The 18,280-nt window shown below is 50.9% G+C and overlaps 1 protein-coding gene across 1 annotated transcript in view; it reads right to left on the reverse strand.

The window, feature by feature from the left end:
* EPHB1 (EPH receptor B1) overlaps window positions 1–17,652 on the reverse strand; it is a 401,523-nt gene extending 383,871 nt beyond the window's left edge. Inside the window, exon 1 of the mRNA XM_084902720.1 lies at window positions 17,185–17,652. Coding sequence (XP_084758846.1) covers window positions 17,185–17,245 — 61 coding nt within the window. The 5' untranslated portion in view covers window positions 17,246–17,652. The remainder of the gene's footprint in view (window positions 1–17,184) is intronic.
* Between the last annotated feature and the right edge of the window lie 628 nt (window positions 17,653–18,280).

The following is an 18,280-nucleotide window of genomic DNA, read 5'->3' on the forward strand; positions in this document are numbered from 1 at the left end:
GCTTGTGAGAAGTGACGCAAGGCTCAGCTGAGCACACGGATTCTTGATGACAACCAGGGCAGGCCTCCACAGGCTTGTCATGTGTCACCACCCCCGTGATTACTGTGATCACTGATTATCATCATGCAAATTGCAGCAAACATGGCAGAAGCACCTACAACACCCTGGTGCTGAAAAGCCTGTGGAATCCTGAGTCTGTCATCTGAAGTTCAGAAATGAACTGGAGTCATGAACACCGGAGGGGCTGGGAAAGCTCCCAGGAGTCAGAGTCGAAGCAGGAACAGCCTGGGGCACCCAGCACTCCATCGCATTGACCCAGCCCTGAGAGGCGGGCTGAGCCTGGGTGTGCTTCCCTGGGCAGGTTCAGATTGCCCTTCAGAGAAATCTTACCTTTTCCCATAAATTAGAGAGAAAAAATAAAAAAATAAAAAAATAAAAAATAAACAAAATAAAACCTAAATACATCAATAATAGGAACACCTGGAAAAGCAAGACCTTTAGCCATTTCTTCTGCCACCATCACCAGGGGGAACAGGTCATTTCTTCATGCCTAGGAGTATGGTGAATAGGAAGTTAGAACTTAGGAAAGGCACATGGGAAATAAACACAGGGTACAGAGTCCCTTGTCACCTAATTATGGTTTCCTGCAGAGGCTCACACACTCGCATAGCAAGAGCCCTCTTTCCAAGGTCCTGGCCTCTGTCTGGGGATACACTTCTTCCCTGACAGCCATTCTTGTTGAGAAGATCCGGGCCCATCCCTTCTCCACACCCAGGAATGAGGTCTAGCAGGTAACAACTATGGTTTTCTCAGAAAAATACAGCATCCCAAACAGTCAAGCAGTAGCAGGGGTGGAGTTCCTCACTTACCTCCAAACAACCACACAAGTTAGACATGAACCCAGAACAGACAACCCAACAAAAACAAAAATAGATAAAAGATCAGGACACCCATTTCATCCAAGAAAATATATAAGAATGGCTAAGAAGCACATAAGAAGAACATCATTAGTCATCAGAGAAAAGCAAATGAAATACACAAGGATATAACATTATATACCCATCGGAATGTCTCAAATTAAACAGATTGATAATACCGACTGTCGGTGAGGATATGGAGCAACTGGGGCTCTCATCCACTGTTGGCAGGAATGCAACCTGGTACAGCAACTTTGGAAAACAAATTGGCAGCCTCTTATCAATTTACACTTACCAACTCATCCGGCAATTGCACTCTTGAGTATTTACCCAAGAGAAATAAAGACTTATTTTTCATTTTGTCTCTACATAGAGACATGTACTCAGATGTTCACAGTAGTTTTATTCATAAAAACAAAAAGCTAGAAACTAGAAGCAAATGTCCCTCAACTGTTGAATGAGTAAACCAACTGTGATATATCTATGCAATAGAATACTACCCAGCAAGGAAAAGGAATGAACCATTCATGCTTGCAACAGCATGGATGAATCTCAAACGCATAGTGCTAAGTGAAAGAAGCCAAGCAAAAATAGATGGCATACCCCATAATTCCATTTATAGAAACTTCTAGAATAGGCAAATCTATAGAGCCAGAATCAGAATAATGGTAGAGGGAAGGGAATGACAGGAGAGACATGTGACAGTAATGAAAATGTTCTATATATCATGAGTATATAGTGGCTACATGACTACTTTCATTTGTCAAGTCTCATGGAATTGTTCACTTAAAATTGATAAATTATATTGTATGTAAATTATATATAAAGAAAACTTATTTACTAGAAAATCGACCCAAGCTCAAGAAACTATTTTCAAATCTAATGACAGTAAGTACAGGCTGACAAAACCATAATCATTAAAATACTAAAATACTTCCACACTTACTGATAAAATCACCAACATCTAAAGCAGGGCCTCTCCTGGACCCGCTAAGGTGGGCAACCTTTCCAACTGCTCCATGGCACACTGGGTAAAAGTTATACGGAAAAATAGATGGTGCGAAGCTGTGCTGTCACTCGGACCAGGGGCGCCTTATTTGCTGCCAGACTTATTTCATTTAGATTGTGTATTCTGAACAGAGGCAAAAATTATGCTTGGAAATGTGGGGGAGCGAAAGATCTAAAATGTTATAATAGTTTGTGGTCCTTAGAAGGACCACAGCACAGAGACAGATGTATATCTGTGGTATTAACATTTCACAGGTAATGGAGTGGTAAGGAGGAGAAATGTCCCTTGGAGGAGCAACAATGAAAATAAAGTTGAGAAACACTGGTTTAGATGCAGAACTCCATGACAGAGAAAGCCATGACACCATAAGGCCATCCCCTAAGCCCAAGTATGGAATTTCCATCTGATGGGTTTACCTATGTGGTGGGTCCCATCATTGGCACAGTTGGGTGGCATAGCTAGCTGGGAGGATGTGTGAAGCTGGGAGTGACCACATGAGCCCTGTGATCCTTTTTTATCAGCAGCCCCTCATGGGGAAAGCTAGTCACTCAGTTTCCACCCTATGAGAGCCTTTAAACCAACTCAACTCAACCAACTCAAACCAGCACCCAGCTAAGCCCAGGCTATCAAGAAGGCTACAACTGGGACTCTGCCTTCAAGTCTACAGGTAGAGGAGTAGAAACCCAGGCACTTCCACCCCTTTCCTCCCTGGCATCTTAGCTTTCTGGAGCGGGGGGGGGGGGGGGGGGGGGGGGGGGCGGCGCGCGCAGAACTCACACAGCTCAGGTGTGGTCTTCTGCTGGGGCTGGGAGAGGAAGCACACTCCAGATGAGAAGGAATTAAGCATTGCCGTTGAGTCCCTGCTTTGTCCAGCACAGCCTCCTTGGGAATGGCTTGCTTTGTGCAGTTATATGTTATGACAATACTGTAATTGTTCCTTCAGTCTTTTCCAGGTATTTAATAACAATGTTGTCACACAGGTCAGCCCTACTGCAGAATGAGCTCTGTTCTTATTGTCCTTTTCTGAATAGCTCTTGCATTTGCCTGGCTGTTCCATGCCAGTGAGCCTTGATGGTGGAGGCCCCATACTGTTGCAAAGCTGCACCACCTACTCAGGGCGGAACGTTCTAATTTGGTAAATGGCCCGATGCCCCTGTTTGTCTATAGCATCTGTATAAATCCACACACAAGCATATACACTGACACACGCACACTGGGCTCTCCCTCACTCCTCCTGTGCTATCCACACTACAAGCCCATGAATGGAAAGCATATCAAGTGCCCAGCCTAGAGAAACCCAGTGATATACATATTTGGCCTATGCATTTGGGCAATTATTCCTGGCTAGGTGAGAAGTGAAATTTCCCAGGACCTCAGTTGACTAGAATCATACCTGTTTAAAAATATTTTTATTCTGAAAGCTCACAATAGTTGGCAAATGGGAGTCACTTTTTTTTATAATGTATTTGAGAGTGGGCCAGGGACTAGGAAGCAGCAGTACCCTGGACTCTTCTCTCAGAGAAGTCATTTCACTTCTCTGAGCTTCAGCTGCCAGGTCCATAAAATGGACCCAATTCACTGCCTGTCAACAGACAGGAGTCTTACTATGCTGAGACCTGTCTGTCTCTGAAACATCTCTCAGAGGTCATGTTTTCAAGAACCAATGGGTTATTAACCAATGGATTATTTGGGACATTTAGTGCAGGGGTCACATCAAAGCCTCCAAGTTCAGATAATGTATGGAAGAATTGCATTGAAATTCCGAACCCTTGTGATGTTGTGAGTGAAGGTGCCTGGGCAGGGCTTGGTGTAACTAAGGCGCCATGAAAGAGGGCAATGTAGCCCTGGCAGTCTGTGTCAGGGAGCAGCTCTGTACCTAATCCTGAGGGTTTGATAGTTGCTAAGGAACCATTGAGATGCAAATGAATTGGCAAATACTTAGCAGCAAGATATCAGAAAAGGGTGGGTAGGAGATGCTCTGAACAAGGTAGTCAGGTGAGTGAAAGGAAAATTATTTTCTTCTGATTGAAAAAAAGGAAACCATGGGTTTTCATGCAGAGCAGTGGCTTTGTGCTACTGGTTGGGGGTGGGTGGTAGATGTTCTCGCTTTGTGCTACTGGGGGGGCGGGGGGGATGTTCTCAGTTGGAAGTAGAGGAAAGAAAGTTGGATTCCAGAGCAGAGAACTTAGAAGGGCAAATGCAGTCTTCCTCTGATGAATTCTAAGCAGATTTTAGATGCTCTCTCAAATGAGAAACAGGTATCTAAGGCATAAGGAGACATCTGCAAAGGATTTTGAGGATCTGCCACTGTTATACAAGTTTCAAAACCTAGACAAAAGTACACAGAAAACTGTGAATAATCATTCTACGGATGCAAAATGGAAATTCCAGGCGAGACTAAGCCATGACTGATATGACTGATATGAAATGAGGGGAAATGAGATATCTCATTGTACCTAAGAGTTTGCATTTCTTTCATTCTTGCTCTCTCATGGACATCCAATGCAAATGCAATGGTTAGGGTAAGGTGTTCTGGTGTCTGTGTTGGAACCCAGAGAATTGCAATGACCAGTACGGCTCTTTAATCATTGTTCTTCCACTTTGCCCTAAATGGAAACCCTCTTCCTTGAATTTAGTTAAGATATGCCGGTCTTTTTCTTTAATTACAGCCGACCTTCAATATTATATTAGTTTCAGGTATACAGGCTATTGGTTCGATATTTATATCTCCCGATCACCTTGTAAGTCTAGTGCTCACCTGGTACCATACATGGTTATTACAGCATGTAATAATCCCTATGCTGTACTTTATATCTCATAACTCTGTGGTAACTGCTAACTTGTACTTCTTAAACTCTTCACCTTTTTCATCCAGATCCCTACCCCTCCTCCCATCTAACAACCATGAGATGCGCTAGTCTTAATATCACTCTGCCTTCGGCCAACACTCTGCTGCCTGTCTATTCATCACTTGGAGTTTGATCACCATGATAGGGAACATCCTTACCAAGAGAGAAGCTGTCTGCCCAGCTATCTCCAGTTCCCCCTTCCTGGGTTTTTACTTTCCTATCACCTTCATTTACCCTGGCTTTTCCCATATCTCCAAGGAGGATCACCACAGCCACAGCCCCCTCCTTGTGTCCCCAGAGTCCATGTTCTCTCCTTTACTGCACACGCTAGCTCTCCATTAGGTTCCACGATTCAGTTATGCAGGAAGGTTGAATGGGGATGGTATACTGTTGCTTGTCCAGCACCCACTCCTATTTTCTTCTGGAAACAGGGCCCTGACATTTTTGTGGGGAGCCAGCCCTCCCCATCTCAGGCCAGGTGGCTCAGGTATATTTGGGATAACCTTCTCCCCCCCAGTATCCAGGGATGGGTAGTCATCTCCCCCCAACCTAACCAATGAATGTGTTCTGTCATACTGGTTCAAAGAGAGGCTTTAGAAGCCAAGGAGAACAAAGGAGATGAAACTTCCAGGGCTTATGCTAGAGCAACTGGGAGTGAGAATTTATCTTTCTGCTGAAGTTTCAAGAGGATGTGAGTTTGGGCTGCCTGCTGCCACATGACCATCTCATAGAGAGCCTGCCCGAGGATGAAGTCAACACCAAGGACCCTGTGCTGATTACTCTCCACGGTCCCTCCAGATCCACTCTCTTACCTTCCTCTGCCCTCTTCTGTGCCACAAGAGACTGACCCCTAAGAACCAGGCTTCCATGCACTCTGCCTTATTGTTGAGTTCATCCCATGGGAGGTGCTAGCAGGAGATGAGAAAGTGGAGAAAGAGTTTAGGGAATATAATGCCCCGCCCCACTTAGGCATGGTTTGGGCAGCAGCTGCATTTCTCTATCTGTGTCTACAGCACATGTCAAAGAGCCCTCTCCTGTGCTGCAGCTCTTGCCTGGTGATGGATGGCACCATTCTCTCCACTTGCCCCTTCTAGCCTTGGGAGTCATGGCTTCCCAATATTGCCAGTCCCTGTATGCATCCCCATCCTTATTGGTTCCCTTACCCCTCTTCATACCTCTGTGAAGAGTCTCTTTATTAAACTCCTCTTAATTAACCCTTTGAGAGTGCCATCTGTTCTCTGCCAACACCTTAGCTGACACCGACACAGAACTAAGGAATAAAAAAAGGGAGACTGAGTCCTGAGATAGCCACGGTGTCCCCAGGTATTATACAATCATAGCTTTATTCCCAAATTATCCAGTAATAACAAATACCAGTAATTACCCCTTCCCTTTGTTTTCCTCCCGTTTGAGGTAAACATCTGTCTCTTCAACCAAAGAGATGGCTAATAAAATAGGTAAAGCCCTTGATGAGAGCTCTGGATGTCCACCTTCATGGCACAGAGCATAGAATACTATCAGCCCTCATTTCCCATTCCTGCCCACTGCCATATCTATCTGACAAAGTTCTACCCACCCTCCATGGAGTTTCACCATGTGTCTCTGTCCCTGTTTCTCTGCCTCTCTTTCTCCCTCTCTTATACACACTCACATACACACACACACACATACACACACATTCCTTCCTCAAATCCTTCCTATTGGAAGTATGACCCTCTCGCTTGGTTTCTCCTAGCAGCTGATGAGTAACTGCTACACCACATCTATCAGGCTCCATCATATGTCCTGTTACAGCTTGTAGTTTGCATGGCTCTGTCTCCCCCACCAGTCTGTTAAGAGGTAAGCTTCTTGAAGGAAAGTCTGTATCTTTCCTACCTTCGTGTTTTCAGTATCAAGTACAATGTTTCTCACGTGGATGCTCAATAACTGTGTTCTGTAGGTGTATTAATGAAACTGATGACTTCTAAGCAAAGCTGCAGTCCTATCTTTCTGTTCCCACATCCCATTTGCCTCTTGTAGATTTTGGGCTCTCACGTCTGGGAGTGGCTCAGCCCTCACTTGGACACCCCAAGGTGGGACTCTATCATCCCTCAAGGCAGCCTATTCCATCTTGGTTTAGCTTGGCCAGAAAGAATTTCATAACCAAGCCAATATCTATCTCCCATGCAGAATAGAGCTAGGATGCATGGTAAGAACATTCTTCAAGTATTCACAGAGGGGCCTTGCCTTCCCCACCTTCTTCCTCCATTTTAAGTTGCCCAAGCCTGCACCCATCATTCTCAGTCACATCACCCTCTTCCCTCCCTTTATAGCACCTTCCCGAAATTATATTCTGCATTATTTGTTTTCTTAAGTCTGTGTCCTTCTCCACACTAGGACGCTAACCACTTTTCTGCTACTCATTTTAGGGTATTTTAGATATCAATAACAGACCAATCCAAAACTTAATAGTTTTAAACACAGACAACATTTACTTTGCTTATGAATCTGCAATTTAGAACGGGCTCAGGAAAGAAAGCCTGTCTCCTCCCACTTAAGAGTCAGCAGGGACGGGCTGCAACCAACTGAAGACCCGCTCACTCAGATGTCTGACATTTGATGCTGGCTGTGGGCTGTGATTGGAGGTGGGGCTCTGGCTAGAACTTGTACACATGGCCTCTCCATGTCACTTGGGCTTCCTCACAATATGGTGGCTGGGTCTCAAAGGCAAGCATCCCAGGAAAGAGACAGAGCCTTGCACAAGCTGTAGCTAGCATCTTCTATGATCTCAGCTCCAAAGTTATGGGGGATCACTTCTGCCACATTCTGTTCATTAGAGTGAGGTAGATAGTCAACCCAAAGCCTTTGGCTATCAAGTAAAAATATCAAATAATTTGCAGACAAATGGTGATGGAAGAAGATTTGACACACAATACAATATACAGATGATGTATTATATAACTGTACACCTGAAAACTATATAATTTTAGTAACCAATGTCGTCCCCAATAAAGTCAATAAAAAAAGAAAAAACAACATTTTTGCCCATCTGACAAAAAAAAATTTTTTTAATCTATAGACATGTTTTAAATTATCATATGGGACATGATTTCAGGTTTTTAAGGTACTCTGTTGATTTTTTCTTCCTTCTTATTCATTAATACAACACACACTTATTGACACCACTGTGTGCCACATGCTGGGGATACCATGACAACTGAGACAGAGCTCACCCTTTAGCACCTCACAGAGGTGTAGGGTACTCAGTGACGTCACACACAACTATAGACCAGTGTGCAATGGGCTCCCATGGAAGGAGGCAGAGGCAGCTGTGGTGGGGACCAGTGAGCCATCTAATCTAGCCCGGGACTGGGAGTAAGGAGATGACCACCATGGTGGATTCTAAAGAAAATGTTATTGTTGGCCAAGATCAGGTCAGTGAAAAAGTCAACAGAAAGAACAAACAGGTGCAGATCCAGAGGTGCATGGCAGCAGTGAAATCGGAAAAAGAAAAAACGATCAGGGTGTGCGAACCTGAGTGGTGGGTGTGTGTACCTGTGCCTGCACGGAGCAGGGGAGGAAAGGAGACCCAGGTTCTAAGGGGTCTTGCATCCTGAAGATGCTGGAAGACATTCACACATGTAGTGACTGGGTAAAACGCCAAGGTATAGGCTGACACCCAAAGTATGGTCTGGTGTGTTCTCAGCACAGGTCTCTGGGCACCAGCCCAAACCTCAGTGGATTTCTGATTATCCTGAGACCTGCTTCTTTGCCCAAAGCTTACAGCCTGTGCTCCATTACTCAGACCATTTGGACGCATTGCCAAAGGGGCGGGAGCATCCTTGGATGGGCGCTTTTTCCATCAGTTCCTGCTGAGGCTCCTCCCCTATCTCTGCTGGCCTCTAAGTTCACTACCCAACTCCAGACTCAGCATCCATGAGAAAGCCAAGGGCAAAGGTCCTAACTTGATGCACTGGAAAAATAGCAAGCGGAAAACAACAGAACAATTAACTGCAGGGCCCAGCTGCCTCTCCCAGATAAGGCATTTTTTCGCCACCATGTCAATGAAGCTGCCCGCAATTATCCTGGCCCTCCTGCTCAGCCCTTTCCACAGGCACAGCCTCAAGGGGACTGACCAGTGTCTAGTAAGACTAGGATGCTGAGGAGTCTCTCTCTCTTTTCCCCTCCTCCCACATGCCCTTCCACACTCAAAGCTGATACTAAACCCCAATGTCCTCCTCTGATGTTATGGCATCGGCATCTGGACAGATGGGCAGAAGCAAGCAGAGCTCAAGAAGCAACAGGGGCCAGAACTGGTTTGGAACAGTGGATAGAGCATCAGCCTGCGGACTGAAAGGTTCCAGGTTCGATTCTGGTCAAGGGCATGTACCTTGGTTGTGGGCACATCCCCAGGAGGGGGTGTGCAGGAGGCCGCTGATCGATGTTTCTAACTCTCTATCCCTCTCTCTTCCTCTCTGTAAAATATCAATAAACTATATTAAAAAAGAATAAGAACAAGAATAATAAGAAGAAGCAGCAGTAGCAGCAACAGGGCCCCAAGCAGGGCAGGGCCCACTGGACAGAAGCTAGAGACTCCCCCAAAGGTGAACACTGCAGTTGGCCATTCCTCCGGAACATGGACCTGAGGAGGGAGCTCCAGGAGACCCAGAGCAACCCTACTCCCTACACCCCACCACCACCACCACCAAGATCCAGACACAGATGCCAAGTTGCAACCATCTAAGCAACACAGCTCATCAAAGACAAGAGCCAGATGGACATGCAGCAGAAAGAGAACAAATATTGACCTCAGTGGGGTTCTGAGTGGTGGAGGTACATGGCAAAGGCCATGTCCATGCAGGAAAATGCAAACCGAGAAGGAAAAAGGAGGTTCTTCCAGCTGGGGGCGCAGGTGGGGGGAGTTCCAAAGAGCCTGGGAGAGCCTGGCCACAGGGACCTCAGGAGCAGACCAGAGCAGGACTGTGTGGGACCTTTGACAGCACCTGGCAGAATGGTGAGTAAACAGCTGGTGCTTAACAGGTGCCCCCTGATTTACTTCATGAATAAGCCATGTTAAATAGAAAAAGTGCTGAACTGGGAGGCAGAGAGCTGGGGCATCATCCAATTTGTCAAAACCTCAGCTGGAATCTTGCGTCTGTAAGTTAACAGCTCAAAACCTCAGATGCCTCACCTGTAAAATTGGGGAATAAGTGCTTGGATATGAAGGGATGGGGATCAATACATATACCTGTAAAGGGACCAGCATATAGTAAATACTCAATGGGCAGATGGGAGCTTAGTCTAGCCCTGGCTCTAATGCTGCCAGCCTATAGGATTTCTGGAAAGTTTCTTCCTTTCCCTGAAACTTGTCTCCAGTGCTGTTCCTGACATCTCAGCGCCGAGGGAAGAAGCCTGACCCTTGTCCCCGGAGCTTAAGCAGCCCCAGAATCAGTCTCAGAAACTCAGAAGCTGGTGCCAGGCTCCAGCCATGGCCCAGCTCCCTGGCCTGCCCCCGCCCCTCCTGGCCACCTGCCTCTGCCCATCTCTCTGCTCATTATCACCTCCACTGGGGGATGGAGAAGCAGGGTAAGGAAGTTAAATTCAAATCAGTCATTTTGTCACTTGCTGCCAGGAAGCTGGAGGGGAGAGAGGTGGGACGCAGAGCCTCAGGTGCAATCTGCGGGCAGAAATGAGTCCTGGTAATTCTCAGGAAATTTCCTCTCCGTTTCCACGGGGGCCCAGTTCTGCTCCAGAAAACTCTGGGGCCCTCCAAGAGGGGGTAGAGCAGCCTCCGGAAGCAGCTGTTAATAGTGTTGTCTGGGGTTTCGCCTGACCTGAAGGGACACCTCTACTGGGACAGAAGGGGGAACAGAGCCACCTTCTGCATCACCTTCCCCGCCCCCCTCCCCCTTATTTTTATTTTTATTTTTATTTTTTACTTATTTTTTATTTTATTTTATTTTATTTTATTTATTATTTTTTTAGCAAATGGACCATCCTGAAGCCCCAATCATCAGCAGGGTCATTAGAGTGAACACCCACCCCATCTTTGCTCCAGGCATCTTCCCACAGAGCCGATTAACACTCCCTGTTGGCTGGGGCCTGAGTGAACAGGTGGATAAGATGCTTTTTTTCTCCACAAGTTAGAGGCAAACCTACAGGTCACTTGCACCTAGAGGCAGATCATTCTACCTGGGACCAGTGGGGACTCTGGCCCCAATGCAGCCTGCACCCACCTTCACAGTCCTGGGCCTGCTGCTGACCAGCAGGAGGGCACCAGGCTAAGGCCCTTCTTGTTGCCGCCAACCTCACTGTTATCACCTCTGATGTCCCACAACTGGGGCTTGAGCTGTCCCTACAGAGCCCCCACCAGCCTGTGGGAGGCCCCCACGACTCCCCCACAATTAGCCAGGAGGTCAGCATGTTCCAGATTTTGCTCTATCAAAATTGTCAACCACCCACTGCTTGTACTCTGGGGGTGCCCCCACCCAAGCCCCTGCTGCCCTCTCTGGTCAGCAGTCAGAAGACAGGCACATCCTTGTACACCTGCTTGCTTCCTATATCTTATGTCAGATGGAAAGCAGTTAACCATTAGCCAAGAAAAACCAAACCACCATTCTGGCCTCAGAGGAAAGTGTGTTCCCATCTCTCCAACCCCAGAGGAGTGACCAACAAAAGCCAGCAAGGTCTTGGGTGCAGCAGGTAGCCCTGACCTGGCCACTCATTGCACCCCTCTAAGCACACAGCCCAACACTGACCAGAGGGACCCGACTATCAACTGAAATGGAATCCCCTCCCAGGAAAAGGCTGAGCAATTTCTCATGCAAAAATTTGGTTTTTAATATGAAATCTCTCCCAAGGCATTACTTCAATACTATAGTCATTTCCTCAGAAGGGCAGGCACCCTTGGAGACATGGAAATCTGGTGGAAATATTCAGGTTGCTTAAGTGGCAAGTGCAAAAGAGGGAAACATAAAGAGAGTTCTTCCAAGGAAGCCGACTCCTAGAAGCCAGGTGCAAGGATGTGCTTAGACAGGCAGGTGAGGACGGGAAGGGTGCTGTGTTCCGCTCCACAGTGCATAGGGCACCAGGCCCAGCTCCTTTGGGGACACCTGTCTGAGATCATGTCTTCCTTGGGAGAGCTGGCCAGTGCCAGGATGCTCCCAGTCCTACTGGATCCCTCCCAGGAGCCATGCTGTGGTGCAGGTCTCCAGCCCTGCATCTGCATGAGTGTAGGGTGGCAACAGGGTGGGAGGTGGGACGAGGGGGAAGGAAGAGAGCAGGAAACTGGTGCTTGAGCTGCAGTGTTGGGATCATCTGAACATTTATCTCCTCTCTTCTCCAAGACCATGGAAACTTGGACTTCCCAGTAGTCAGTGGAGTACCAATGGCCAGTGGCCGCGTTAGCATCAGAATTCTTCCTATCCATGGATTCAGGCTGGTTTGAACCTTTCTCTCTTTGGGCAAAGCCTACAAAAGTGGCACAGTAAGGGGGGATAGGGGGAAGGAGGGGTTAAGAACATAGATAGACTCCAGAACCTGACTGCCTGGGTTCTAATGCAGGCTACTTACTAGCTATGTGACCTTACCAAACCACTCACCTACTCTGTATCTCAGTCATCTCATCTGAAAATCAGGAGAAGGGTGTGGATAGTAATAATACCTACCTGAAGGGATATAAGGAGGAAGTGAATTCATTTCTGTGAAACACCTAGAACAGCACCTAGTGTTAAGTGTTAGCTATTATCAGTAGTTAAAACAAACAAAAACCACCACACTGGTGCCAGGCTGCCTGTCCCTGAATCACTGGGGCCCTTTGTTAAAAAGGCAGGCACCCAGGCCATTCCAACTCAGGAAATGCAAAGCAGGGCAAGACCTGCCCGGGATTTCTGGGTGCAGCCTCGTTTAGAATCTTTCCCCTGCACAGCGTTTCCAGAAAGCACCTGCATCAGACTCTACTGAACTTTGGGGTTAGAGCCCACAAGTCAGTAGTAAGCAAAATTGCCTCCACCCTTTGTCCATGCTAGAAAAATACTATGCCCCTGAACCTTAGTGTTACTAAGAACTCGTAGGGATTAGCCCCAATTCTCATAGTCAGATCCCAATCCCGACCCTGCAACTCCTTCCACTGCCCCACGTTCATGAAATCCAGTCAACCAGCCATAGGACCAGTAGTTTCCAGTAAATGAGCAGGTCATGGTGCCCTGGTATATCCCCTGGTACTCCAACAGCAAGCTAACCTACCTGTCGGAGCAACTGCCCCCTGATGGTCAGTGCACATCATAGCGACTGGTTGACCAGTCAACTGTCTACCCCCTGGTGGTTAGTCATAGAAAAGGAGTTGAGCGGCCTTAGCATATCATTAGCATATTATGCTTTGATTGGTTGAACCGCTGACCGGACAACTGGACACTTAGCATATTTGGCTTTTATTATATAGGATTATTTCTTGGTGGACAGAATGTAAAAAGGTGCCATCCCATGTTTCTGCCTCATGAGCTTTTCCCAAAGCACATCTTGGCAATTAGGACCCATCTTTGTGAGGGGTCAAGGCAGGGACTCTGAGATGTGAGTCTGAGTCTGCACAGGTCAACAAAAGGCAGAAGGGGCTGGGGCAGAATCCCACGTGACCCGGCAGGTCCTTTCTCTGCTCCTGGGCATCACCAGCCGCTGGCAGCTCTGCTCTGCCAACCCAGAAGGTTTGGGCTGCTGCTGGGTCCAGACCTCTGCAACTGTTTAAATCGCCAAGCCTTTTCTCAAGCGATTTCGTGGAGCTGGGCTGCCATACCTCACCAGCATTCCACTCGCTGGCTGGAGGGAAGTCCCTGAGTAATAGCGACCTTTTCACAATGCCCAGGGAATAAAATCAGATAACAGATAAGGTTTTCTCAAATTTTCTTTCTTCTCCCAGACATTTTTTAAAACATTTGATGCCTGCTACTACTTGCCAGCTTAGGCACGCACGCTCATGAACACCCAAAATAGACGCACACTCAGCAAACAAATATTAACGGAAAAATGCAGAAATAACCAATCACTGTCTAACCTGGTGGCCTGTGGTAGACACACCGGCTGTTTTCACCACGATGTAATGGAGACTTAACTGTGTACAATGGAATTCAGTGCCCTTGCATTTCAAGGTGGGGTATGCTACAAAGCGGGTACAGTAATTCCGGAGTATACACTCCTGGGTCAGCAGTTCCTACTGAGAACTCACCATCTGCCAAGCCCTAGACATTTACCACCAAACCAAGCACGTGTGCCCATGCAAGGGTGCCAAGCCCAGGACTTCACTCTAGAGGCACCGAAGAGCAGATTTCCTGGGAGCATTCTGGGCAACCAGTGTCCACACATGGAGGCCACCTGCAGGTGCAGGATCAGTCACGGGCACAGGGGGGTGGGGCTGGAAGAAGGCTGTGAGCATTAGTAGTCAGTGGTTCCGGACTGGTGCCTTCCAGAAGGGGCAACATGCATGGTCCAGAGAAGCTCCCGCTGAGGAAGGAGTGTCTGCTGCCAGACCAACATGTCCCTGCTGCTGCAGAAGCAGCTCGAGAGAAGCCAGGTCTCCTACCCCTGCTCCTGAAGGGTGGCTCTGAGGATTCAGGCAGTTGCCTTCCCTCGGTAGATACCCAGCAGCCCAATCTCAACAGGCTCTGGGACACAGAGTGAGAAGACAAGGGCTTGAAGGAGGCAGTTGTTTGTCCAGAGGCTGAGGATGGCGGCCTGGCTATGTGGCTGGTTAGTGCATGTCAGCATCCCTGCCTCCGCAACCCTTCCTGCTCCCCGCTGAAAAGAGACTTAAAAATCCCCCAGAGAGCCTTTTTCCTGCAGTGCCATCTCTCTCTCTCTCTCTCCCAACAGAACAGAGCCACAGCATTCACTGGAAATGGGGAAGGGGCTGGAAGAGGAGAGACGGGTGCTCTCTTTCAGTGTGTTTCCCACCCCCCAGGGACACTAGCCCCTGCCTTCTTTCCTTCCACCCAGGTGGGGGTGGGGGATCTCATAGGGCCTGCCTGCCTCTGGCCACCTCTCTCCACCTGGTCCCACGGCTGCCCTGTCCCTTTGTCCCTGCCCTAGCCTGGGCTAAGGATCTGGCTAGTCTTTGAACTGCTTGCCCTGGGTGACAAGGCCCCACGAGAATTCCACCCAAGACCCCCAGGGGAAAGAAAACACAGACAGTCCTATATATGTCTGACCAGCAAGGAGAGGACCCCTTCCCCCCGCCCACAGCAGAGTTTGGGTGGGATCTGCTGTCTGTGTGAGCAGCTCATTGATTCACTTTTCTGGTAATTATTCCTCACTCATCACAAACGAATGACGCTGGCCCCAGCCCAGCCGGCCCGGCGGGCGGGAAGGTGGCTCTGTGTGAGGAGAGTAGGAAATGAACCTGCCTGTGTTCATTTGAGGAGAGGAAGGAGTGAATGGTGTGTACTATCCCCGCGCGCTGGGCAGGGACCATGGGGCTGCTTTAATATTCTGCTGAATGTGGTGTTTTTCTTTTAACCCTTGCTGGGGAGATGTTCAGCCTGGAGAGGCTCCTTCCTGCAAAGTTTCTGGGCTGTTTGTTCCAAGAGGAGGGCCACAGCCCCATGCGGCCGCGTGGGCTGCTCCAGATGCCCTGGGTGGCAGGGGCTGCACGCAGAGCTAGGCAGGCACCATGGCACCCTCCCTCACCCAGAGCAGAGCCACGGCAGACAGGGAGATCGGGCTACCCACCAGGAGGGGTCTAAGGAGGAAACTACACAACACTGCCAGACGCCTGGTGTGCTCCCACACGTTCGCTCTCCAAACAATTTCGTTCCCAGGCATGTGCCCTCCTGCGCTGATGGAGAATCAATGCCAAGTCCAAGCTCCCCAAGCTGGCACCTATGGATCTCTCAAAGGAGCGGAGGGGCAGGCAGGTCGCATGGCCCCAGAGCTGTGCCCCTTGCAAATGCGCGCTGACCCAGAGCTGTGGGACCCTCTGGGAAGTGTGCATCGCCTTGCTTGCCCTGTCTCAACTGCTCCCGCACTGGCCCCAGAGTCACACCCAAGCACCCTGCTCCAGTCCCCGCTCTGTCCAAAGAGCGGTCCCCTCCGCACAGAACAGCCAGGAAGAGCTCTGGTAGGCGGAGGGCAGACAAAAAGCAAGCGAGAGCTTCCTGGGCATGCATCGCAGCACCCCATGCCATGCCGCCGCCACACGAAGGCGGGAGGGGTGTGGGGTCTTCACAGGAAGGCAAAGGGATCCCGGCCCCTCTGGGGACCCTGAATGCCCAGTTCTGCTTCGAGAAGGGCAAGTGCTTTCTGGAAGGGCCAGGGGCGCCGAACCACTCTGGGCATCTGAAGGGTTCTCCTGGGCAACCGGTATCAGAAGGAGCTTCCCAACTTGGGAGGAGGCTCACTTGGGGTGCCTGGGCACCGAGTCCTCTGGAGTTCCAGCCCGCATCCGCCCCTGGGAAGCGCGGCTGGAGCTGGGCTTCCACGCCGCCTCGCCCACAAACCTGGCCACTCAACTCCGCGCAAAGGCCGAGCTGGGTTCCCTGGAAGGAGCTACCGCTGCCTCCCCGCCGAGAGGAAGGGGAGGGAGGGCGGCGAGGCGGGGGCGGGAGCGGGCCGGGATTTCCCACGGGGATTCGCAGACGCGCGCGGGGGCTCCGGCAGCGCCCTGAGAGGTACCGCCGCGGAGCGCGCTCTCCTCCGCGGCCGGGGCTGCAGGCGGGGAAAGTGTCGCTGCCCCTCGGCTCCCAGCCGCTGAGTCCCCCTTCCCTGGGCGGAGGGGACGCTGGGCGAGTTTCGGAGGACCCGGCACCCCCCCACATACACCCCCACCCTACCCCAGTGCCGGGGTCGAGAGGCGACAAAGGTGCCCACCTCTCCAGAATGGTACCAGAAAGAAAAAGCCGGGCAGGCTCCCGGACCACCAGGCTGTCCCCGAGGGTACAGGGCCACTTCTTTCATGGTTGGGGCAGCTGCGCTAGCCCGCCGAGCCCGGAGTCCGGGAGCCCGCGGGCGCCGAGGGGAGCAGACGGAGAGGTGGCTCGCGGCCGCCTGAGCGCATCCGCGCCCGGGATGGGAAGGGAGCGGACCCACCCCGCGCTCCAGGGGCCGCGGTCCCAGGCGAGGCGCCCCTTCTTCTCCAACGCCCCGCTCTGCCCGGAACGAAGGAGCCCGCACCGCAATGCAGCGGCTCCTCCGCGCCCTCCGAGCCGAGGCTGCGGGAGACGGTGCGCGGCTGCCCGGGAGCGCCGGGCGCGGAGGCGAAGGGACTCCTCCGAAAGCCGCCCGGGGACGCGCCGCCCCGGCTCCGCTCTGGGCCGCCGCGGCCGAGGCTCCCCGGCGCAGCCTGCCTTCCGGCAGCGGGATGCATGCGAGCGACCCGGAGCGGCCGGGGAAGCCCTGGGATGCAGCCGCCGGCAGCCAACTTGCTCCTCGGCGGAGGGGACGTTACCTTCCATCGCGGCCGCCGCGGACGCCAGGAGGAGCAGCAGCAGCAGGCAGTCCGGGGCCATCGCCGGCCCGCGGCCCCCAGGCCGAGCCCGAGCCCGAGCCGAAGCGGCCGCGCGGGGACGGGGGCGCCGCGTCCCGGGGCGCCGCTGCGCTCCCCGCCGGGGGCTTCTCCGTGTCCTTTCGCGCTCTCGCCGGGACCAGGCGGACCGGAGCGCGGCGTGGGCGCGGGCGTGGGCGGGAGTGTGCGCGCGTGGGGCGGTGCGGGCGCGCGTGGGTGTGGGTGTGCATGTGTGTGTGTGTTTATGGGAGAGGTGGGTGTGTGCGTGCGCGTGTGTGTGTGTGTGTGTGTGTGTGTGTGTGAAAGAGAGAGAGGGCGAAGGAGTGCGAGCTGGGGAGAGCGCGAGGGTGCGTGCGCGTCCTGCTGTCACATTGCGAGCTAGCAGCGGAGCCTACGTGAGGACGGAGCCGGCCAGACTGACGCGGGAGGGAGCGGGATCCCCCCCACCACCACCATCAGCTCTCTCCCCACCCCTAACACCTCCTGTCCAATCAAGGAATCAAACCTGCAAAAATCTCCCGTCCAATCAGGCGCGAGCACCTCCTTACGCTGGCATTGTTAGTTTTAAGAAAAACTTTTGCTCGCTAGAGAGGCCTGGGAAGGCGCTAGGAGGGGTCCGGGCTCCCCCTCGTGGTCCTCTCGGGGAACCGCACCGGCCGGCCCCAGCTCCCCAAGCCCCTGACCAGGAGCCTGCATTACCCTTTATAGCCCACCAGTTCTGGGTGAGCTTTAAATAATCAAATTTATCTTGTTTCATTTTCCCTGACTACCCTATTTAGTGCAACCCAGTGGCATACCCTGGCCCCCCTTTCCATAGACTTCTCTTTCTAACTGTGGCTTTTACTAATCAATTATGTTCATAGCAAACCCTCCCCTCCCCTTTCCCATTAGAATGGGTCTTCATCCTTGAGATTGGTGTGTTCTGTTCATTGCAGAATCCCCAATGCCTCGAACAGTGTCTGGCCCGCAGGAGGTGATGAAATATAGTTGTTGAACGAATAGCCAAGGTTCAGAGAGTCTAGGTTCAGACACTGCTGCT

Source organism: Pipistrellus hanaki (genome assembly GCF_964339955.1).
Source record: "Pipistrellus hanaki genome assembly, chromosome: 13".
Taxonomy (NCBI): domain Eukaryota; kingdom Metazoa; phylum Chordata; class Mammalia; order Chiroptera; family Vespertilionidae; genus Pipistrellus; species Pipistrellus hanaki.